General features: G+C 46.8%; 7 protein-coding genes across 7 annotated transcripts; 4 read left to right on the plus strand and 3 right to left on the minus strand.

Moving 5' to 3' along the window:
- Positions 1 to 175: 175 nt before the first annotated feature.
- On the plus strand, positions 176 to 1,648 carry N7533_003333 (uncharacterized protein; the record flags this gene model as incomplete). The annotated part of the gene is made up of 6 exons (XM_057099983.1): positions 176 to 313; positions 383 to 609; positions 664 to 803; positions 872 to 966; positions 1,044 to 1,157; positions 1,223 to 1,648. The coding sequence occupies 6 exons, from the start codon at positions 176 to 178 to the stop codon at positions 1,646 to 1,648; spliced, it is 1,140 nt and encodes a 379-aa protein (XP_056965119.1).
- A 1,241-nt stretch (positions 1,649 to 2,889) lies between these two features.
- On the plus strand, positions 2,890 to 5,395 carry N7533_003334 (fungal specific transcription factor domain-containing protein; the record flags this gene model as incomplete). Its single annotated transcript, XM_057099984.1, has 4 exons — positions 2,890 to 3,765; positions 3,834 to 4,415; positions 4,463 to 4,946; positions 5,019 to 5,395. 4 exons carry the CDS (start codon positions 2,890 to 2,892, stop codon positions 5,393 to 5,395), a joined length of 2,319 nt encoding a protein of 772 aa, XP_056965120.1.
- Positions 5,396 to 5,859: 464 nt separating this feature from the next.
- Positions 5,860 to 7,540, minus strand: N7533_003335 (MFS transporter; the record flags this gene model as incomplete). Its single annotated transcript, XM_057099985.1, has 4 exons — positions 5,860 to 6,502; positions 6,565 to 6,835; positions 6,910 to 7,295; positions 7,365 to 7,540. The coding sequence occupies 4 exons, from the start codon at positions 7,538 to 7,540 to the stop codon at positions 5,860 to 5,862; spliced, it is 1,476 nt and encodes a 491-aa protein (XP_056965121.1).
- A 425-nt stretch (positions 7,541 to 7,965) lies between these two features.
- N7533_003336 (putative MFS transporter) lies at positions 7,966 to 9,771 on the minus strand (the record flags this gene model as incomplete). Its single annotated transcript, XM_057099986.1, has 6 exons — positions 7,966 to 8,125; positions 8,180 to 8,647; positions 8,699 to 9,064; positions 9,150 to 9,454; positions 9,516 to 9,541; positions 9,606 to 9,771. The coding sequence occupies 6 exons, from the start codon at positions 9,769 to 9,771 to the stop codon at positions 7,966 to 7,968; spliced, it is 1,491 nt and encodes a 496-aa protein (XP_056965122.1).
- A 1,150-nt stretch (positions 9,772 to 10,921) lies between these two features.
- N7533_003337 (NAD(P)-dependent alcohol dehydrogenase) lies at positions 10,922 to 11,923 on the plus strand (the record flags this gene model as incomplete). The annotated part of the gene is made up of 1 exon (XM_057099987.1): positions 10,922 to 11,923. The coding sequence occupies one exon, from the start codon at positions 10,922 to 10,924 to the stop codon at positions 11,921 to 11,923; it is 1,002 nt and encodes a 333-aa protein (XP_056965123.1).
- A 459-nt stretch (positions 11,924 to 12,382) lies between these two features.
- N7533_003338 (sugar phosphate isomerase/epimerase family protein) lies at positions 12,383 to 13,540 on the minus strand (the record flags this gene model as incomplete). The annotated part of the gene is made up of 1 exon (XM_057099988.1): positions 12,383 to 13,540. The coding sequence occupies one exon, from the start codon at positions 13,538 to 13,540 to the stop codon at positions 12,383 to 12,385; it is 1,158 nt and encodes a 385-aa protein (XP_056965124.1).
- A 3,527-nt stretch (positions 13,541 to 17,067) lies between these two features.
- Positions 17,068 to 18,840, plus strand: N7533_003339 (sugar porter family MFS transporter; the record flags this gene model as incomplete). The annotated part of the gene is made up of 3 exons (XM_057099989.1): positions 17,068 to 17,162; positions 17,239 to 18,018; positions 18,096 to 18,840. The coding sequence occupies 3 exons, from the start codon at positions 17,068 to 17,070 to the stop codon at positions 18,838 to 18,840; spliced, it is 1,620 nt and encodes a 539-aa protein (XP_056965125.1).
- Between the last annotated feature and the right edge of the window lie 3,819 nt (positions 18,841 to 22,659).

The following is a 22,659-nucleotide window of genomic DNA, read 5'->3' on the forward strand; positions in this document are numbered from 1 at the left end:
CGACCGGGGGTGCGGGCTTGCTTCTTTGTCCGGCCTGGTTCCAATGAGAAACGGGCTGGAGGGTCTCGTTCTCTTACTTTCCCTCTTTACCCCGGGGCCTTGAGTCTTATTTCTTCTTTATCTCGACGAACGCCCGGAGGTCAAACTGCCAAAAGAAACCCGCTACGGTCGAACCATGGGTGACTTTAACACCGAGGCATTCACACTTCTGGCGGTGGCTATTGTGGTCATCGGTCTACGTACCACAGCACGATGGGTCATGGTCGGGCCGCGGAATTTTCAAGCAGATGATTATTTGATGCTCCTGGCATGTGTGAGTAGTGCTATTCCATTATTGGCCATGCGACAATGTTTCGAGCTGTGGTACTGACAGACAGTCTAGGTAGTGTACGGACTGGAGACTGGTGCCGCATACATGGTCGGTGCGTGGTTTATGGGCCTTGCCAACAATTCTATAACCGATGAGCAGCGCAGGACACTATCCCATAGCTCAGAAGAGTACCGCTTGCGCGTCGGAGGCTCAAAGGTGCAGGTGGCTGGCTGGTCTTTGTACACCCTGCTGCTGTGGCTGTTGAAGACATGCATGGCCATCTTCTATTCTCGATTGACGTAAGTCCTTCGAACAATGAAACAAACTTTAACAGCCACTGACGACAGAGCCAGAGCGGGCCTGATCAACATGCGTGTTCGGATCCATGTTGCTTATGGTTTGATAGCTACAACATACATTGCCACTATTTGCTCCATTCTTTTCGGTTGCTATCCCTTGCACAAGAACTGGCAAATATACCCGGACCCTGGGAGTGAGTCCTTATTAGGTTCCTTCTAGGACTGTATCTGACTGAATTCGGGACTAATCATTCATCATTAGATCATTGCCAACCCGCTGTATCCAAAATCGATATATACGTCACTGTGGTGCTCAATGTGGCTACAGATATCTACCTCATTAGCATACCGGCTCCTGTAAGTTATTACAACTTGAACCTGCCTAGGTGATCAAAGCATGCTATTGTCTACATTGCTGATGGAGTACTTTGTAGATGCTCTTCAAAGCTCGACTCCGCTGGAGGGAAAAACTGGAACTTCTCGTCCTCTTTAGTGGTGGCTTATTTGTCATGATGGCTGGAATTTTGCGCTGTGTCTTGATCTTGACAGTAAGAACAGCTGCTCCTTCAATTTGCACCTTGATTTTTGATCTAATCTCTGATTCTTCTACTAGGCTGGTGCAAATGGTGCGCAACAAGCTGGCAGTTGGGCATGTCGCGAGACCTTCGTCGCCGTCGTTATTGGAAATATGCCTATGATATATCCCCTTATCCGTCGCGTTGCTCGCCGCGCAGGTTTGTTCATCACAACAAGAAGTGGCTCGCAAAGCTATCCAGCCTACCCCTTATCCGAAGGCGAAAACACCACCGGGTATTCTAAGCGCAAGAAGTTCCGTCATCCGCTTTCTCTCCCAGCTGATTCGCAGTGGAACACTACAAGCGATGAGCAAATGATATTACCTACTTCACGACAACAACCTCCAACCTGCACAGCTGGAGAAGGGGACTGGGATGCTCAGAGCCATGGTAGCCAGGGTGGCGGAATTAAGGTCATTCATGAAACAATTGTACACAGTGCGGAGAAAGAGCGAAGAGTATAAAGCCTAATAACGAACTGATTCAAACTCAAATTATCTGAGATAGACGGATATTTGACTGAAAATGTTTCAGTCATTCTCTTCATCTCGCTAGTCAATCTGTCCACTTCCAGTTGGATTGACTGTCACCAGAGAAATGGAGCCTCTTGCGACATTTCGCAATCAAGCCGAACAAAAAGCTTTAATCACCCGACCGCGCCGCTTATCTTAATATTTACGCTGCCTGTGAAAGCAGGTGGGCTAGGTAGCGTTCATTTCAATCAGACTTTGGGATCTCGGCATTGGTGCGACTGGTACTACTCAGAGCTGGAATACTATATTCTCGAATGACGTTGACGTGGGAAACGCAATTGCGCTTTCATTCCCGAGGTCTCAACAAGGAATTGCTAGAGCCGCAGGTACTATGAGCCGATGGGTACCTAAAGTACCCCCAAAAGTTACAGGATAGCCTTGTGTTTAATACTACTCAATCGCCAGGACGATAGATCTCTTCATACCTAGGTGCGCAGGTGGATGAATCAGGCATCAGCTGATTGGACACTTAAGTTCAGTAGATAACTACTAGTAATCCGAGGATCGAGTTATGCAGCACTGACTTTGTTGACCGAGATCATTTCCGAGGTTACAGAGGCATCAAGTAACTACTAATATTGATTTTCAATAAATCTCATCGAAATAAGTGAGGAAGAATTTTCAAAATGATTCGTAGAATACCTTTCATCCAAGCAATGCAGTGGCATATGATGCATTCAATTCTTATCTTCTCGCACACTTTCTCATTTTGCCCGTCGCTTCATAGTCTTTCAAGGTTGAATTCGTGGATTCTGGGTTTCGCCCCCACAGCCGAAGATTCCGAAGATTCCGAAGGACCCCACTCGGCCTCCACGTAAATTCCGCTTCCCTGGAAACTTGATGCCGTCAACACCAGAGCAGACCAAAGGCTGGAATCTAGTGGATCGAGCCCGCCGAGGTGCCAACTAGATGCGACGGGGTACAGACAGTAGTCAGGGGCAGAGTGTTGTCCAGCCACCGCCTAAACGAGCCAAAAGAGCACAGTACGCATCAAGAGCATGGTATGCACGGCGCACGTCTTTTTTGTTTTAATTCCCATGCCTCGGACATGAACTTACGTATATTACAGTGACCAGTGTCACAGGAGGAAAATCAAGGTACATATAAATCCTATCAGTGGGTTGTAACGAGGCAGAGTCTGTATGAGCTAATATCCACGAAGTGCGACGGCAATGTCCCATGTCAAAATTGTCTCAGCCAAGGGGCGCGACTGCCAAACACATGGAACAGATATGCGAGGAAGATGGCGAGGAAGCGGTGTCACATCTGGGCCTCGAGATGACCTCGGTTCTCGACTGACGCGACTGGAGAGAGAACTCGACTTGATGAGAACCTTAGAATCAGATGGCACGAAACCGCCTGGAAAGAACCACGATGATGCTGGCCTTCCACCCAGACAAGAACAGATAGCATTAAGCTTCAGAGAAGGCGATGAATTAGCCTTTTCTAATAAGAGCTCTTCTCCCGAGGTCCAGGCGTTCTCAGGCGAGACGTCTATCGCCCACAATCTGACTGTGGTCGAAGGACGACTAGAGCAGATGGGCGTTCAATACTCCCGCGAGAGGTCAACGTCACCAAATGGTCAATTTAGATCCAATCTGACACCATCTCCCGAGTCGTCATTTCGAGGTTTTAAGGAGCAAGGAACAAGTCTTACACAGAGAGTCTTGCGCAAGCATGGTATAATTCCCGATCGAGACCAATGGGAAGTCATTATGCATACCTTCTGCGACGAAGTACATGTTCTTGTCCCATTTCTTCATCTTCCAGCGGTGTGGAGGCTCTACAAGCAAACTTGGACCATCTCTTTTGATCAGGAATCAAGCTGCAGCAGTAATAGTGAAGCCCAGCGGTTTCAGGCAGCTCATATACTGCTGTGTCTCGCGAATGGTAAATGTGTGGAATCTTCGCGATTCGAGGGAGACGAGGGCCCATATTCGGCAGGCTGGAGTTTTTACAGTGCTGCGCGTGACGCTTTCGGCGATCTCCTTGATGGGTTTAGTCAATGTACAGACCAGATATTTCTTCTCCAAACGGTTGTTTTGATGGTAAGTTTAGCTTCTTATTTCCCGCGTGAATGAAGCTCGGGGTATACATAATAGCTGATATTTGCTAGGTCATTTACCTTTTCCGCCTCGATGCTCACGGACCTGCCGAAAAGGTTTTAGCTCTATCGATATCCCACGCGCATCACCTAGGAATCCAGAGGAAAAGGATAGTCGATGCCATGACTCCATTCGAAGGGGAAATGGCCCGTAGGCTTTGGTGGTGCATTTACCTACTAGATCGAAGACTAGCTATCGAGACCGGTCGACCATTCCTGATTCAAGATGTGAATGTTGATGTCGGACTTCCTCACAATTTTAGCGACGAAAGGCTGGAAAAATATCAAGAAATCCTGCCAGTGACGACAGGGGAATTTGGAAAAGAACGGACTGAAGGCCCAACTATGGTTCCATATCTGATAGCAATGACTAGTTACTCCAGAGTTATTGGTAAGGTATGGGAAGCACTTTACGGAGCTGCCACATCTGACAAGACTCCGACTACGCTGCTGAATGAGTATCTGGAGCATCTCATCGTGCAGTCTCAAAAGTACATTTCGCATGAATTTTCTTATGACCCACTCAGCCCAAGCCACCATGATTCCAAGGCACTGGCCTGGTGGCAAGTCAAGCAGCAATTCATGATGCGCATTGTAAGTTGTCTCTTCAAAAGTTTATTTGATCTAACCAATATTTATAGAGATGGTCTTCAATCCACCTTTTGATTCGAAAACCCATGCTTCAAAGGTTAATACCTACTGATGAACCTGAAATCATCCAAAATGAAGTTACATGCATGCGCTTAGCCCAGCGCATTATCGACGATTTCAAAAAGGTCCCTGAAGAACACCCGAAATATTCATTTCCATTCTTGCACTACTTGACGAGTGCTACCATTATTGCGTTAGGTCTCATAATTAAACAACCGTCGTTCAAGGGTGCCTATGGAGATCTGACTTTGGAGGCCACGGTTTCACTTAGAGAGCACTGCCGCAAAACATGGATGTCTGGGAAAATGATACGAACTGTCGGAAAACTGAAGCAAATGGCGGACGCTATCTTGTCTGCCAATAATCACCACTCCGAGGATACCAGGGCTTTGGACATATCGTCATCTCTAAACAACAGTCACCGGAATCATCTAGTCAACGAAATCGGGCGACCAAATCTTTCAGCATCAACCGGTTAGTTTAACACATGTTCATCGGCAATGCAGTTGAATGCAAGCTCTATCAATTCTAACTTCTGCTTACTAGGTGGCCCAGGTGACTTGCATCCTGCCATACGCACAAGAGCCCAAAGGCACGATCTTCAAAATGTTCGAACAGTTAACAGTCCACCACAAGGTTTACTAGACTCCTCAGCCGACTCTCGAAAAGAACCTGAAGGGACTGACATCTCAAAATTTGCACCCTCCCGTGGAATGAGTATTTCCTCACACCATATCCTTGAGATAGGAGATAAGTCGGATAACACATGTCCTCCAAAGAGTGCCTCGTCTCAGCATATAGCACCGGTAGATCTTGACCTGAATGCATCATACCCAGGAGAGATGATAGATGATGGGATGGAATGGCTCCAGTCTCTTTTCGCAAACGGATTAGACGCGGACCTCCTCCCAGTTTGGGATTGAAAGAGAGATTATTTAATTTCGATTTGAAATCTGATTCTAGATTTCCTTTTCAAAATTTCAATTCATTTTCTATCAAGAACAATATGCTACTTGAATAAAGGATCATCTTCATCCTCCCTAGAGGCCATCGTTTTCAATAAGTTGAGATGTGGCATCTTTACCCCCGAAAGACCCTTGGGCGTTATACCAAGCCCTATCAGTAGTATTATTTCATTTTTCTTTCTTCCAAGGGTTGAAAATAGTAATTATTAGTGGCAAGTTGGTATATGATATTTATATAAAATTCACCCCCTAAGATAAGTAACCTCTGAACGGTTATGTAAAATGTCTTCATTACTTGGATTCCATTTTTGCTTTTTGGAAACCAAATCGAATGCGAAAAATGATAAGGTAATGTTGAATTTGGGCTGGTGATCGGAAGGTGGTGGCACGCATCGAGTGGCGTGGTAGCATTTGACGTACCGTTAATGAGCGTTTTTGTCTCTTTGGCCAATCATGGGGCTTCTCAGTCTGATTTTATAACCATACTTGTAGAAGAAAAAGGGGATTGGGACTAGAGAACACTCAATTAGAGCCAACATTGTTCCAGCCCAGTTGGGCCCCAGCGTGGAATAAATTTTTGACCCAGCAAGAGGCAGCACACCAGCCAGTCCATAACGAATAATGGAATTCCCAGATAGTGCCGAAGCAGCATAGACAGTATAGCTTCCAGCAATATAGTTGGTTGCGTATATAAAAGTCAACCCGTTCCCAAGACCGAAAGGCAATCCGGCAAGGATCGGGCAAATCCAATGGACGGATGGCTTTGCTGTCCACGCAAACCAAAGTTCCCCAGCCGGGATTAGTACACTACCGACGCAGACTGCGAATACAGCAGCCTCTGGTGTTGGCTTGCCAGTATTGGGGTCATTGGGATGCATCGCGATGACTTTGCGTATCAGTGGCTCCAGCATAACTGAAATCGCTGTGCCGGCTCCGATGCCACAGTAGCTAAGTCCTGCAACCCCAGGTTTCCAGCCACGCATATCTTCGAATACTATAGGATATGCCACAAAGCAAAGAAAGAGGACAGCATAGACGACTCCAACATAAAGGTTCCAGAAGACGCTACAAAGTGGCATTAGAAAGCTTCACTATTGAATGCCGGGAAAGAATGACAAGGGAAATACCAGATCGGCTCCGAAACAATCATACGAACAGGTCTGATCAGGTTAGACTTGAGCATCCGGAGCCCTGTTTCTTGGTGATCATGATGACACCACCAGCGTTGGTCACCCGAGTCCAATCGAAGCTGTTTGGCTTTGTTTCGCAGAAGAGCAGGTGCATATGTCTCCTTGACACAAAAAATCAAGGCTAACGATACACCCGTGCAAATTAGGACAAGCCAGTTTATCCAGCGCCATCCAAGATATTGAAAGACAAAACCGCCAATTATTGGACCTGTATCAGAAGATGCTCATTAGTGTTGCTCAGAAGGAATCGCTCGCAATTGTCTGTATGAAGGGGATCAATACCTAGGACAGGGCCGTTCATTGTCCCTAGGCTCCAGCAACTTAAAGCGAGGGCACGATATTGATCCTCAGTCACATCAGTCACACTTCCAGGTGCGCTCGCGATCATGACACCCCCGAAAAACCCACCAAAAAATCTGCTGATCAGCACAGCTTCGATACTTCTCGCAAGAGCCACAGGCAAAATCAGGAGACCGAATAAAAAAACAGATATCAAGTACACAGGTCTCCGACCATAGATCTCCGAGAGCGATGAAAGAACAACGGAGCCGATCGCCAGGCCAAAGAGATTTGTGGTCAACCCCAAAAGCACAACAATTTTGGACGAAACGTTGAAGGCGTCTTGCATGCCCTCAACCCCCGATGTGTACATCGTCGTATAGATGACTCTATCCACGTGTCAATTCGATCCATAGAGAGTAATTTGACCATCAGCTCATATTGGGCGATTGACATACACTACAGTTGTTGAAAAGGACATAGAGGCAACAATGAAACTCCTGTACCAGACCGACCATGCCCGGGGATTTTGTTGATCTGTCGTTTCCCAGGTGACTTCAAAACGCGGATCCCGCGTGGTGGTTTGGCCATTATCCGAAAATTTGACCAGATTGAGTTCTTTCGAACATTCCATTTTGAAATGAACAAAATTAAAGATGACTATGGTCGGGCGAAGGAGACTATAATAGTCCCTGCGGGGTACGTGAAACCCGGAATCTTAAGATTCCGCTCGGCAACTTGTTCCAAGGTTCTAGGCTACTTCATGTATTACTAGTGGGAAATGGCCCCACGCCGGCTGAGTTCAAGGTCCGATGAAGCGATGCATTGATCTCTATTTCAGTTTCAACGATTACCACGCCAATGTAATACGCGTATATTGTGATTCTATCTGATTAACCGAATGTCACTAAAATGGCCAATAAAAAGTCTATACGAAATGCTTTTATTATTGACACTGGCGCGGTTTGCTGCTATTGGAGACCGTTCAAGGATGGGCGTGTACGAATCTGGCGGAATTGATCGATATCAATTAAGCTTGAGAGTTCATAGTATGGGGCACTATAGAGCGTATCTGAAGAACGGATTCTGTTTGTCAGTAAGATCATCAAAGGCAATCTTGTCACGCTGAATTTCATCCAACTCTAATGTATCTCGATGCCGATTTTCCTTCCACAGGACAACGTATAGGCTAACCGCCGCAGCAATCGTGATACAGTAACTGCAATTTCGTTAGAGTTTCATCCTATCATCTACTGGTGCCCAATCAACTCACCAGATGATCATGCCTTGCCACAGCTCGGGGTAATGCTGGACCTTGGTGGTACTCTTGACAAGCTGTGGTCCAATGATATTTCCAACGGTGTATGCAACGAAGGTGCTACTTGCCATGATTGATTTCTTTGTCGCACCAGCAACATTGCTAGCGCCAAGAGTGATCACCAGACTGACTACAGGGCCGAAAAATCCTGTCAATGCGTAGCCGACAACTGGAGTTGTGGGCTGGTACCCCCATTCTGATTTCCAAATCATGATGCATCCAGCAATGACAGGAAGACAACAGGCTATGAGCATTGGAATGCGTGTATTCGGGATGACTGTCGGTATGTAGCCACACAGGGGAATGAAAATAACACACACGGCCCCGACAGGAAATTGGAAGAGAATCGAGTCCAAAGTATCGTATCCAAAGGTTGAAACGATCAAAGGTCCGAAACCGGAGATAGCGCCATTGATGGTGTAACTGAAGATCGTTAGAAAGGAGCCTCACTGAGGAAAATCGTAAAGTACTAACGCCGCTGCCATCATGATGGCGATCAAGTACAGCTTTACATCCGTAAACGCTTCCTTGACATGGCCCAGCTTGATTTTCTGGCATCGGACCCCGGTCTGCCCTTTTCGAAGGCGCTCCACGGCGACAAATCGCTCCTCGGCAGTCAGGAACCAGGCCGATACTGGGGAATTTGGCATAGTGCAGCACCAGAGGCCGAATATGAAGGTCAAGCCACCCGCAAGGATGTAGATGTACTGCCATTTGGCTAAAGATCCCGATGAAATTTGGCCAAATCCATAGTTCAGGGCACCGCCAATGATGGTAAACCAACCAGTACCAGAAAACCACCAGGCTTGTCTCATAGATTGTTCCTTTTGCGTATAGTAACTGCTCACGATGGTCATGAACGCAGTTGGAATCACACTCTCAATTACTCCTGTTGTGTGTTAGTATCAAAGCTCCGTAGGAAGACTGGCTGGAGAGAAACTTGCCGAGAAAAAACCGCTGGATAAAGAGCCCCTGCCAAGTTGTCACACCTGCGGTGGCTGCACAAACAATGGCCCAGATCAGTACGATGGGGCCAAGAACACAACGTGTGTCAAATCGTTGAAGGACGAGAGTCATCGGGTAAAGGCCTGCCAGCATGCCAAAATAGAAGATGGAAGTGGCCCAGCTGAGACGCGATGTGTCTACCGACGGAGGTGTTGTTGAATTGTCGACCACTGACAGCTTCAGGTCCGTGGTCATTCCGAAAAGAGAAGCACTACCTAAAATAGCCTGCGGATGATATCAACAAATCGCCCCGGAATCTCGAATTCCTCGTTTGGGTTCGCCGCACCTTGTCATAGTAAACCATGCCATACCCTGATCAAAAATCGCCTGTCAGTAAAGAACCCATCAAACGCAATTGTAATGACTGATCGCCTACCTATCAGCATAGCAGGCATAAAATAGAGATCAATTTTCCGCAGCACTCGTTTAGCAATCACCGGATCAATCTCTTGTGCCACATCACTGACCAAAGCCAATGCCGCATCCTTCTCGGTGACCTGTGCACGCTCGCTTGCACTACTCACGCCATCTATGCGGATCATTCTCACTTCTCAAGCTCTCCGTGATTTGAATCAATTCTAGGAATTTTTTTTTTTCTCCCCACGCGTAAAACAAACGAAATCGACAAGCCCAAAACAATTAGACTTTTTTTACGCGACTTTCCCAATGGGGGCTGGCCGATATCGCCATTCTCACCGCCCTATGAAATAGTGGCAGAATCATTCTGGCGGCGAAGATCGGACGAGGACGAATGAGGTTAAGGACGAGATGGAATACAATACATCTACCTTCAGCTAGGGGCTAGAAATGCAGAATAGCATTATTATTATATTGCTGTTGAGTATTTGGGCTGATGGTATTATTGAAATAACACGGTCTGGCGGGGTAGGTGTTTGCATCCAATGGCCTACTGCACCTCCGCAGTCTGTAAGGTTGTGTCGCGATTCAGTTAGTAGTACTAGTGTATTCAATTTGTGCTATCTGTAGTTATTGCATCTACTACTGATTAGGCGTAGATTAGACTGTTAGTATGGAGTCAAGTTTACTGCCTGCTAATAATTCAAATAGCACCGTGACTGCAATTTGCATTCCTAGCTAGCTGATGACTGTGTAAGCCAGCCTAAGTCCTCGGTCAGGATGCTATTTCAAGGCACCAATACCAGCATCAGACACTCCAATTTAAAGTTCCATATCAAACCAGAAGAAATCGTACCTTCAATTGATATCCATGGATGATGAGTTTGAGGTGGGTCGCGTCGAGTTGGTTGGCGTGTCGTAACTGTCTGAGATGAATGACCTCACCATTCAGATAGGCCAAAGAAAATAACCGAGTCCTGCTTCTGAGCGGTTAGAGTCTCACACAAGCTGAAAAGCTTTACTCCCAGACCCGATTTTCATGCCTGTAGTAGCAAAAGCCGGGGAAGATGACATCGGTGGTCCAGCCGGTTTCGTCGCGATGGATGTTCGTTTGCAGAATACTAGTAGGCGACTAACTGGAACTTGAACAACGCTGCCAATCGAATCTTACCTAGGTACTGGATCTAATCCACAGTGACGTGTAGAATAATTGTTAAATAATGTATATTACTACAACTTCCGTCTGGAAATTCCACTTCAAACGTTCTTTCAAGTTTCCGGACCTCTGACACGCCTGGGTACCTGCATTCTTATCGACTATTTGCAACTTGCACTATGCCGATCGAGTTCACTGTGTTCAAAGGGGGGAAAGATGGGTCAATTCGTCAGGAGACGACCCGTCGCGACGACCTGAAACGAGACGACGTTCTTGTTCGAGTCACCCATTCAGGTGTTTGCTTTACCGATGTTCATTATCGGAACTCAGATATGGCGCTGGGTCACGAAGGAGCCGGAGTGGTTGAGGAGACTGGCCCGGACGTGAAGGTGCTGAAGAAGGGTGATCGGGTGGGCTGGGGATATGAACACGACTGCTGCGGCCACTGTCGAGAGTGCTTGACTGGTTGGGAGACTCTCTGCGCCGAGCGCAAGATGTATGCCATGGCCGACCTTGACCAGGGGTCATTTGCTAGCCATGCAGTTTGGCGCGAGGCCTTCTTGTTCCAAATCCCCGACAGAGTCTCCAATGAGGACGCCGGTCCCTTGATGTGCGGCGGGTCGACGGTGTGGAATGCACTTCACGTCGCTCAGGTGCGTCCGACCGCGCGCGTGGGAATCGTGGGTGTGGGTGGATTAGGCCATTTGGCTATCCAGTTTGCAGCGAAGATGGGTTGTCAAGTCATCGTCTTCTCAGGTACCGATAGCAAGAAGCAAGAGGCGATTGAATTGGGGGCAACCGAGTTCCTAGCCACCAAGGGAGTGAAGGAGTTAAAGCTTCAGAAGCCCATCGATAATCTGATCGTCACCACGAGTAGCCAGCCGGATTGGAAACTTTACCTCAATATTATGGCCCCCAACGGTGTCATTTCCCCGCTTTCAGTGGACGCGGGTGATCTCAAGATACCCTACATGCCGTTGCTGGTGAATGGTCTTCGCGTTCAAGGTGGCATCGTCTCCGCGCGACAAGTTCATCGCGATATGCTTGAGTTTGCTGCTATTCATGGCATTAAACCAGTGAAGATGACCTTTCCGATGACTTTGAAAGGCGTGACGGATAGCTTAAAGACCTTAGAAGACGGCAAAATGCGGTATCGCGGTGTTCTTATCGCAGAGAAATAGATAGATATAGTCACGGTCAAGAATGATGCGTAAGTTGCCAATATATTGAGCCTTTGTACCTGCACCTCTACCATGCATAATAGTAGTATTCTGGGTTCTCGGGGTGCATTTCCCGAGGTCGACTTGATAGATGTTGGATATCCGAAAATTAAAATTGAAGGAAAAAACCCCCGCAAACCACTCAACTGACTAGCTTTAAGGGATATTTGATATCAAAACGGGGACCTTGACAGTTAGAAATAACTATTACATTTCTGGTCAATTCACTCTCGAATTTATTTACACACATAGCCTCATTAGCCCCGTAATGATTTAAATGAAACCTTGCGAAGTTGGCGACTTTTTCAGATACCGTTGTACAATGATGGCGTCTATTTTGGAGCGACGATATTTCAGTACAGGCTAGTGGCCGACTTGAAGTGATGGAATTACCTGACTGCAAGAAGATTCAGGAGATATTTAAAGACGATGCCTGCCATTCTGTAGTCTCTGGGCGACAAGACCTAAAGCTTCCCGAGCATGCGACTTGGTTTCCCAGAATGGAGGGAGTCTCCTTGAAATTTCAACAAGATTCTGTAATCCGTTCATGCCCCTTGTGGCATGGATTGGTGGAACGTCACGACTTGGCTCGTTCAAAGATGTATTGAAAACCTCCAGCGATATCGCTCCCTCGTAGCCGGTTGCCAGCACAGCGGCCGTGACAAGCTCGACTGGCATATAGCCACCTCTTGATTGTTCTAGAGGATAGAGGCGATGGCTTCTTGACCATGGAAGAAGTAGTGGGGTTTTTGGATCTGAAGGTGGAGAAAATGTTGTCGGGTTCATCAACTCTGCATCGCCACATTGGAAGAAGAAGATTCGGTCACCGGGCACAGTGGCCGTGAGCGATATAAGCGAGTTCATGAGAATTTGAAGGGACTCTTTTAGAGTTGGAAAGATACGTCCATGCCCTGCTGGGTTATAGGGGTCTGCAAACTCAACGGCCAGAATGTTGAAGGCATCCAGAATCAAGCCCACATTTGGACGATTGGCAAATCGAACCGCTTCCCATGAAGATGACCAAGTATTTCTTGTTGCCCAAGATAGCCCTTCGTATCCAATCTTTAGCATTCGGCCGCCATCTGCCTGTGCATATGCCGCCGCCATGTCGCCGAGCTCAGCCAAGTCACGCGCGACGGTTCTCAGGTCTGGAGTCACACCATTGTCAGTGCGGATATTTGCACACATGAAGACCAGATCAGTATCAAACGCCCGCATAAAAGGGAATCGTTTGGCGACTAGATCAAGGGTTGCGCGACGCTCCGTGGGGTCTTTGATGCCCTCGATCTGGCGAAGCGGTTGGGTACAAGCAATACGCATTCCCAGTGACCTGACGAGTTCACCGAGTTTCCGGGCGATTTCTAGATTGCGAGGAGTCGGCTCCCATAACTGGTCCCCTGGTAGGTCATTCTCCTCCAAGTAAGCCGCCCAGCATTCGTCAAAAAGATCTATCCACTCGTAGCCAGCTTCGGCGGCGGCTCTGAGTCTAGGCTCAAGAGGATGGCTTCTCCAGTTACCAAGAGATAAAGTGGCGATGCCGAGTTGATTTCTCTTTGATGGGGGCCATTGTATCGTCATGACGAAAGTGAGTAGATAAAAGTTCAATCTAGTAGAATGAATGCAGTTTTTGAGACTTGCACGATGGATTTCCTAAATATTATGCAGATGGATGATCAAATATCCGCTGGCTTCGTGGTGACCCCGGCCTCCCCACAGCCGGGGCTCAGATAAAGTCACCGGCTCCTTGGTGGCGACCTCGGGATGCTCCACCTGGGCATGAGATGATATATTCCTACTAGTACCTAGGTTAATAGCTTCAAGCCACACTATGAACGTTAGATCCTACTAGGTAGGTGCTGCGTCTGTTGCCAGTGGTATAACTTGAATGCTTCATTGGAAATGAATAGCTTGTCTATAGTATGCATTGTCTGTAATAAATACAGCGTATAACTGCCCAGATGTCAGGGTTAATTTAGCGCATATACAAGGTCTTGCTCTTAATAAGAAAAGGCAGTATTGATTGTGGGAGTGATTCCTGAGATTGATACGCCCAGTACATCCAGTAACCACAATTGCAGGGCCGAGGCCAGAGTCATCATTTTCCAATCATTGCTTAGCGTCCTGGCTAACCAAGTGCTTAGTAGTCAAGTCTGAAGTCCTTGGTCATGCTTATCGAGGCATTACGAGCGATGACTTCTAAAATGTCTAGCCGATCACTGGAAATGTCGAGATCGCGCTCTTTTCTCCGGCCACTTGGACCTATGGTCGGACCCGACAGCCACGCCAACTTTGAACCATAGGAATGACCGATGGCCAGTTGCTTAACTTCCAATGCCGTGGCTGCTCCGCCACTCGAAGCGCTGGCGGGCGATACCTTTGCCATCAATGTCAATCTCGAATGTGAATGCCGCACAGACTCGGCTGGCGGAGGAAGGAATCATTTGACAAGGGACTCCGCAGGGGGACTGTTAGCCGAATGGTAATAGCGGTTTATGTCCATCGGTCTGTGGCGACCCCATTTTTTGCCGCGACGGGATTTGGGAAGGGTTGCATCTTGTTCGGTTGGCCCATTATGCAGGATAAGGGAAGGCTTATTGTTGATGAGACTAGCTGGAAGGGAGATCGCGAAGAACTTCTTCTCTGAGTCCTCCGCGGTCGGGCCCAGTTGAAAAGTGGTGGATTTTCAGTTGAAGTAGCCAATCAGCACCGGAGGAAAATTTCCTGGTTGTGCCTTGAGGAGTCTTTGAACTTCAATCTAGTCGGGTTGAATAGGAGGTTTCATATTGTGGAGTTTGCTCTGTGATTATGACGAAGGAAATCGCGTTTGGAATAAGGGGGGGGGGGGGGTATTTGGCAGGATCTAGCGGCAGGAGGTTAGTTGGATCGCCCATAACTTCGACGTTGGTAGCAGGGTGATGAGCTGAAGGTTATCGATCAAGGGCACAAAGCATGCTCAAGTGTAAAGAGGACTCGGAGCCCTGGAGGGGATGTGCCAGTGAGACTTAGCCAGTAAGAGAGAGTGTTTGGCAGAGGAGAAAGAGATAACCGGCGAGAATGCCACAATTGATCACCTGACCCCTTGAAATCTCAATGTTCATCCATCAAGAATTAGGGAAGTTTTTAGAGAGGGCCTGGAGGTTGAAGATGTTTATTCTGAGATGTGTACTTGTATTATTGACGAGTCCAGGTGCCCAAGTGACTAGAGAGAAATAATGAAATATCAGAATGTGGTGGCTCCCGATATTACATGCCAAGGCATTCTTATAGTATTTCCTTTCAGACTCTCTTTAATTACATTCATTTCCAATAGCTACTACACTTGAGTATACAGCGCTAGTTGTAAGAAGTACAGTATTGCCGAGAAATAATGCAATGAAAGCGAGAGAGGGTATCTCTAGCATTGGTCAGATCAATTTCGGGCCGGAGGGATGTTTATTGGAAAACCGCGAGGAGCTTGGACCCTCCATCGATCGCCATTCCTAGTTCCAAAGGAGATGGGGATGCCCATCAGGACTTAGCAGGGAGTGATGGTGTGGCTTCGCGCCATGCAACTAGGGTGTCGGATGAGTTAAGCCAAGTACGCCCACCCGCTCCTTGAGTTCGAGGGGGCTTGCGGGTACTCCGTAGAGTGACTCCACCGTGTCTTGCCTGACAAGACGGGGCTTAAGAAGAGTTGGCATTTCTTTGTACCAAGCGAATGACTCGTTATCATCATCATCTGACTTCCTTGTCAGGCCATAAGCAAGAGCTGGAAAGTCTCAGAGTATATTAAAAATCGCGCAAGATGTGCCGGCGGGTAGGCAGCCAATACAGATATAGCAACAAGACTTGTGCAGATCAAGTCGATGAGGGCAACAAACGAAAAGAAAGTCTTGTTTAATCTAGGCGCACTGAGGCGATTTTTTGCGGTCATAGACTATGCCCGGAGAAAAGGGGCCATACTGTGTGTGCATTTACTCCGTACTCCGTAGGATTGACACCTTTTCATATTTTTGCATCGAACAACAACAATCCGCCACGATCATTGGTGGCTTGGTGGCTGGACAACTTGGCTTTGAAGGGGCTTTGTGGCTGCAGATCATATACAAATAGGGGAAGAGGCAGCAGCGGCAGGCCAGAAACGAGTGAGGCAGCTGTGGGAGGAAAGAAAGTTCACTACGTACGGAGAGCGCATCCATCATTCCGGAACCCCCGAGATGCTGGCCAAGAAGCTGTTTGCCAGGGTGCTTTAGATGGCGCCAATGAGAATAGACTGAGGGGCTGACTGGCCCGGGCCCATGCCATGGAAGGCTGCAGCAGAAATCTTGGAAAATGAGTCGCGTGAATTGTGGAACGAGTTCGTTCTCTTTAATTTGCCTGTCATTTCTCACGGCCAAGTACAATCCGTATGGTCCAGAAATTCCCCTAAAGGCCGGTCCCCGAACGGTCAAATGTCCAGGGAGAGTAACGCGATGAAACCATGTGGCGCTGACAGTCGACCCTCGAAGTTGCATACGATTATGGGTCCAAGCGGGGCAATAAACAAGGATGATTGGACATGCATCCAAACAGCATCAGTAAGACTCGGCAATAAAAGTTTCGGGGATTGAAAGAAGACGAGCGTGACAGTGACCGCGAGACCCTGGATAGATGCGGGATTCCGGGGAAGTATGGGCGAGTCGTCCAACCGTTGATACCAGAAGACAGATTTACACAGGAGTAACTTTGATATTTCTAGTCAGCGTGTCATAGTTATTTTTCTCTTTCTTAATCCAGTCAGAGTGCTGTGCTGGTGCATTGATCTATCCAACCATATCGTCGTGCCCTGGGCGCCCCCGCATTTTCAAAAGCGCTTTGGCTTGCGTTTACTGCCTTGGGTTAGACTGGTTCTAAAGAGTTGGCCCGGGTGCGAATTTTGATTCGATGATCCTTTTCCAGGTTTTATGTTTCTTTTTCCGATTTTCTTTGATTAGTAGGCCCCGTGCTTGATGGAGACATTGTTCCGTTGTATACTTCAACCCATGTTCTCCCCTGCTGGGCTCTGAGTTTTTTTTTATTCTTCTCAAGCTAATTGCCCTCTCCTTGAAGAATTTTACCCTCTAGCTTTAGGGCTTTAGACCCTCACAATGGGTTATACGATCGGAAACATCTACGTCATCACCACGGTGGCCGTCATCGGCGGTGCACTGTTTGGTTTCGATATCGCTTCGATGTCAGCCATGTACGTTTTGATACTTTTGCCCATTTACCCTTGTACCTCTCCAAGATTTTCCTCTAATCCATTCCAATTTATCCAGTCTTGGCACACAGCAGTACAGATGCTTTTTCAACCAGACTGGTGTCAATGACAAGAACGAATGCGGTGGCCCTACCTCGAGCACCCAAGGCGGCATTTCTGCCGCTATGCCTGGCGGGTCATTTATTGGTGCTCTGATTTCCGGAATTCTGACAGACTGGCTCGGTCGAAAGACTTCTATCCAAGTCGGTTCAGTCATCTGGTGTATTGGCTCTGCCATCTCCTGCTCCTCCTTCAGCATTGCCCAGCTTGTCGTTGGTCGCTTCATCAACGGCCTATCTGTCGGTATTCTGAGTGCCCAGGTTCCGGTATATGTCGCCGAGCTGGCACAGCCCAGCAAGCGAGGTACTGTCGTGGGTGCTCAACAATGGGCCATCACATGGGGCATCCTGATCATGTTTTATATCTCCTATGGGAGTAGCTTCCTTGATGGTCCCTCTGCCTGGCGTCTACCTTGGGGATTACAGATGATCCCTGCTGTGTTCCTCTTCTTCATGGTTTTCATCATGCCCGAGTCTCCCCGCTGGCTGGCAAAGCATGACCGTTGGGAAGAGGCCCATAACGTGCTTGCTTTGGTTCACGCCAAGGGCGACCACAATGACGCTTTCGTTCAAACTGAACTTCAGGAGATCCGCGACATGGTGGAGTTTGAGCGTCAGAATGCCGATGCATCCTATTTGGATCTCTTCAAACCGAACATGATTTATCGCACTCACATCGGCATGTTCACTCAAATCTGGTCTCAGCTGACTGGCATGAACGTCATGATGCTCTATATCACGTAAGTCTAACCACAACCGATTTCAATTATCTACTTCCAGAGGTACAGAGTGCTGTGTGTGCTAATACATATTCAAGATATGTGTTCGGCATGGCCGGTCTGTCAGGAAATGCCAACTTGGTTGCCTCCTCTATCCAATACGTTATAAATGTCGTTATGACTATCTTCGCTCTCGTATTCATCGATAGATGGGGTCGTCGGGTTCCCCTCCTCATTGGGTCAACTTTGATGATGACTTGGATGTTTGCAAATGCCGGTATTATGGCTTCATATGGCAAACCAGCCCCTCCTGGTGGCTTGAACAACACAGCTGAGCAATCATGGGATTTATCCGATGCGCCGGGTGCCGCGAAAGGTGTAATCGCCTGTACCTATCTGTTTGTTGCAAGCTTTGCACCTACATGGGGCCCCGTGAGTTGGATCTACCCACCAGAGCTTTACCCCTTGAGACTACGTGGTAAAGCCGTGGCGGTTTCGACTGCGTCTAATTGGATATTCAACTTCGCCTTATCGTACTTTGTACCACCCGCCTTTGAGAACATCAAATGGAAGGTATACCTTGTTTTTGGAGTCTTCTGCTTTGCGATGACCGTTCATGTATTCTTCGCCTTTCCTGAAACGGCGGGCAAAACTCTTGAGGATGTGGATACTATGTTCAATACCCCGGGACTGAAGGCTTGGAAGACCAAGGTCGAATTCCAACACGTTCGACAGCTCGAGACAGGTGCTATCCAGTCGGAGAAATTGGCAGCACTGCACGAAGAAAGATTGGGGTCCGTGGATAAGGAAGCAGCAGCACCGGCCTCTAAGACGGAAGTCTGAACCCTTAAGATCCAGTACCAGGACCATTCTGGTTTCCTTTTCTGTTCCCGTCTGCTAGGTAGCCAAACTGCTGGCAGAATTGCAACGTCGCTGTAGTCCCAACATACCCCATAATGACTTCATTCCATGCCACGCTACCAGGGGGTGAGTTATCCTACTTATTTTATTGAGATCATCCATTAGTCCTGAGCTCTGTCATCCGACGGCCGAAACACCCAAGAATCTAATCTCGTTTGAGAAAAATCAAAATTTCCGAATAGTTAGTCTCCCCTGTATGTCAATCATAATTTCGATGAATTATTTTGAGCCCTGGAGTAATGCCAGACTATTTAATTGAGTTAATCAAGCCAAAGGAATGCCTGCTTTCTAGTCGCTTCCCAGGCTGTTTTTTCAATTATGTGCCACCCTAGAAGTATACTGAGACACTCATTGAATAACACAAGCTTCAATGCACTTCCAGGCGACAGGAAGACGGGCCAGCTTTATTTGCAAATGAGTTTGGACAAGCGCCATGGACTGTGATAGAAATTGGGAACTAGGAATAGTCACATTGTATACGATTAATGCGCCCAATGCCAACAGAACGAATTATAGCTCAAGATGAATTGAAATAGATCAATCGGAATCAATAACCTTAGAACGCGGGTATTCGACATTACAAAAGGGACCCTAATAAATAGAAGTAGTGAGTTGAAACTGGTCATCTTGCATGGCATTCCCTTAGGCCCCGCTTGGATAAGCCTTTGGAAGTGGACCGAAAGACTCCCAAGACAATGAAACGGACTATATCGACAATGGGACATGCTAGGATATTGGCAATTAACTGCTTCATGAAACCCTACGGCCTAATTAAAAAAAACAAGTTTAGCAAGCGAAGGACTCGGAATATATCAGATAGATGCGTCATAAAGCCTGGGAAAATATGAACAAGGTCCATGCACGCAATTCACTCCTTTTGTCATCACGAAAATATAGTAATTCTCGGATCAATCTAGCTTTGCCAGTGCTGGATGATAAAGAGTCTTAAGTCGCATGTGCTACAGATCTATAGGCGTCATTCCATGCCTTGTTTATATTCACTTCCAATCCGAGTCCCTGTTTCCATCCACCAGTTTTCGAATTTCGGTCGCTCCCTTCCTGTGAATAAGATTCAAGGTAACCCTCATAATCTACAACCCGCATTTAACATGTGCAAATTAGATTTATAAACAAGTCATCGTGGACTCACTCGCCTACTAGCAATACTGCATTCAAAGGAAAAGAAAATCGTTCGAAGTACTCAAAAGAGACAAAAGTATCTCGGATTATCGCCTTGCGCATTTGCATTGACGGTCCTATAGTTTGATATGCTCGGATTTAGTGAAAAATAATGGCGTCGAGCCAACTTCCTATACAAGCGGAACCGGAATAGCTTATCTTGCTCAATGCCTGGTAGATCTATGCATCATAACGTAATGAGCTACTGAAAACCTTCATAAGTTAGCCAATGGCTTTTTTGGTTGGGTGAGATACTCAACCGCCATCGGGACCGAACAGCACAAAGCATGGAATCTGATCCTCTTTGAAAATGATCCTTTTATTTCATGGTGATCAGGAGGTCATAGTAATGTTTCAGAGCCGCAGTTAGAGGAGGCTAACGTTTTACCAGTAAAAATTCCCATCGCCAGCTGCGGAATCATTGTGTCAACTTGATTCATTGTATGTACCAGGGCGTTCAAAGCAAGCGAAAGGTCGAGAAACCTCACGTTGGAAGATACGTTTTCGCTCTCATTGCCCATACGCGTACCGGGAGTTATCCATGGATCTTCAAATTTGAAATCTTGGAAAGAGTCCAGAGGAGGGGAGTTTTCGGTCCCTGATGAAGACACGTAGATTCTATTTTCTACAAGATGCCTTGACAGAATTCGGATCTATTCTTGTCTAAGCATACTTCTTCACAAAGATAGAGCGCCATGTTACAGAACATAATGAAAACCACAGGAGATATTCCAGGCTCCACCCCCTGTCGTGTTTCGATTTCAAACTTCAAGGAGGACATTACTCCTTTGATTAACCGGGCCCCGGGGCCACGAAGCTCCTGAGTAGTGACGCCCTAGATACATAATAGAAAGTGTTCACCGACATGGAGCAAACCTAACTGGCTCAAGATCTGCTATAATTTCAAAGAAATGAGGTTCAAGAACATTCTCAATCCCGTCTTATGCAGGCTTCTGCTCGTCTTCTTGACTGAAGCTGTCCCCCAAGACCGCAAAAAAACACCATCATCTCAAAGCCTAGATCTGAGAGGTTTCATTAGCCCCCTTGAGAGTGGAAATAGCGTCAAAGAATATGGTATTGAAAAAACCCCAGAATCAAAAATGCGAAGAGAGAAGACACCTCATGTTATATAAGGCTGTACAACAAAAATGATTGCAAGGGAGACTAATATTTAGTGGAAGGAAATAACGCTGAAGACCCGAAAAAGTGTCTCAACTTGATTGGTGGCATTGAGTCCGATTATACAGGTAGTGGAGTGTATTGCAAATTCTTTAGGGAAGGTGGCGTCAACGCCGTCGAGGCTTGCAAAAATATTATGCTGCTACCAATATATTCTTGGGAAATGCATGGCGGGGCTTGTTTAACTTACGGAATCAATTGTACGGACCCGTCGGTACCAAATCAACTCATGACGGCTTCATCTGGATGTCAAAACTTGAGTGGTGATCACCAGTATGGCTAGTTGACCGTTGAGTCTTTGATTTGTTCGCCTCGTTCAAGTTGAGATCCATGGATTTATCTTGTCCTGCAGTTTTTGGGATTATGGATCGGAGGCACTATCTACGTGAGACTGGACTCGGATGACCCATGCTTCCACCCACCCTTGAGATACGGTACCTATCAACAACTTTGGATCTTTACCTAGGGGAATGTAAATTTTTCTAAAAGTCCATGTTTTTGTTTGATTCTTTTAACTACCATATTGCAACGTAACATAGACTGCAAAGGAAATTGAAAATATACCGTAAAACCTTGAGGTTAGTAGATCCCACAGATTTGAGTGGGTTGAAAAAAGAGGTTAGTCAGGGAACAAAGTAATACTCACGCTTTTTACATGCGAGCCACCAGGGCTCAAACACAATAGGTAAGTCAATAAATCACAGCTCAATATCTAAACTTGGAAAGTACTTAGTGAAAGATGGAAATGCTCGCTGGCTGTCTGTCAAGCAGACGGGTCGATCACAAGGGGACAAAACCACCACACTCGCAGAGTGCAGGAGAGTAGTAGACGGAGCGTGACGCTATAGAGGAACAATCGAACGAATGACAGAACCTCTCATGGGCAGTATATCGATACCGCAACCTCAGCAGCCTCAGTAGAACATTTCGAAAAAGGGAACATGCATGTTGATATTGATACTAGGGAACGAACGCTACTTATTTCCTCGAAACTAAATTGCAGCCTTGTTGCTAAGGCCCCAGTCACCTGACTCCGATGTTGAGATCGAAATCCCCACTACACTAGGTAGTATCATTTATAATATTTCTCATATACCTGGAAATTCCTAAGTCCAAGATATGAATTTTATCAACAAGAGATAGGTATCCATGAACTTCATAAATTATTCGGCAAAGCTACACAGTGACTTTCGTATTACTAGAGTGACTTTCGTATTACTAGAAAATAATTGATTAGGCCGCCCCTGGAAATCAATACCCTTTTGGTCCCATCACGCTGTACATTATGTTAGAACATTGACTGGGGGAGTCGCGTGCAATTAGTATGGGGTACTCATTAATCCAGTTGTAGGTAACCATATGATCTACGGACATCCATACATT

The sequence above is a fragment of the Penicillium manginii genome, assembly GCF_028828005.1.
Source record: "Penicillium manginii strain IBT 31320 chromosome Unknown utg000002l:1.0-5564898.0:1.0-5567710.0, whole genome shotgun sequence".
NCBI classification, from domain to species: Eukaryota; Fungi; Ascomycota; class Eurotiomycetes; order Eurotiales; family Aspergillaceae; genus Penicillium; species Penicillium manginii.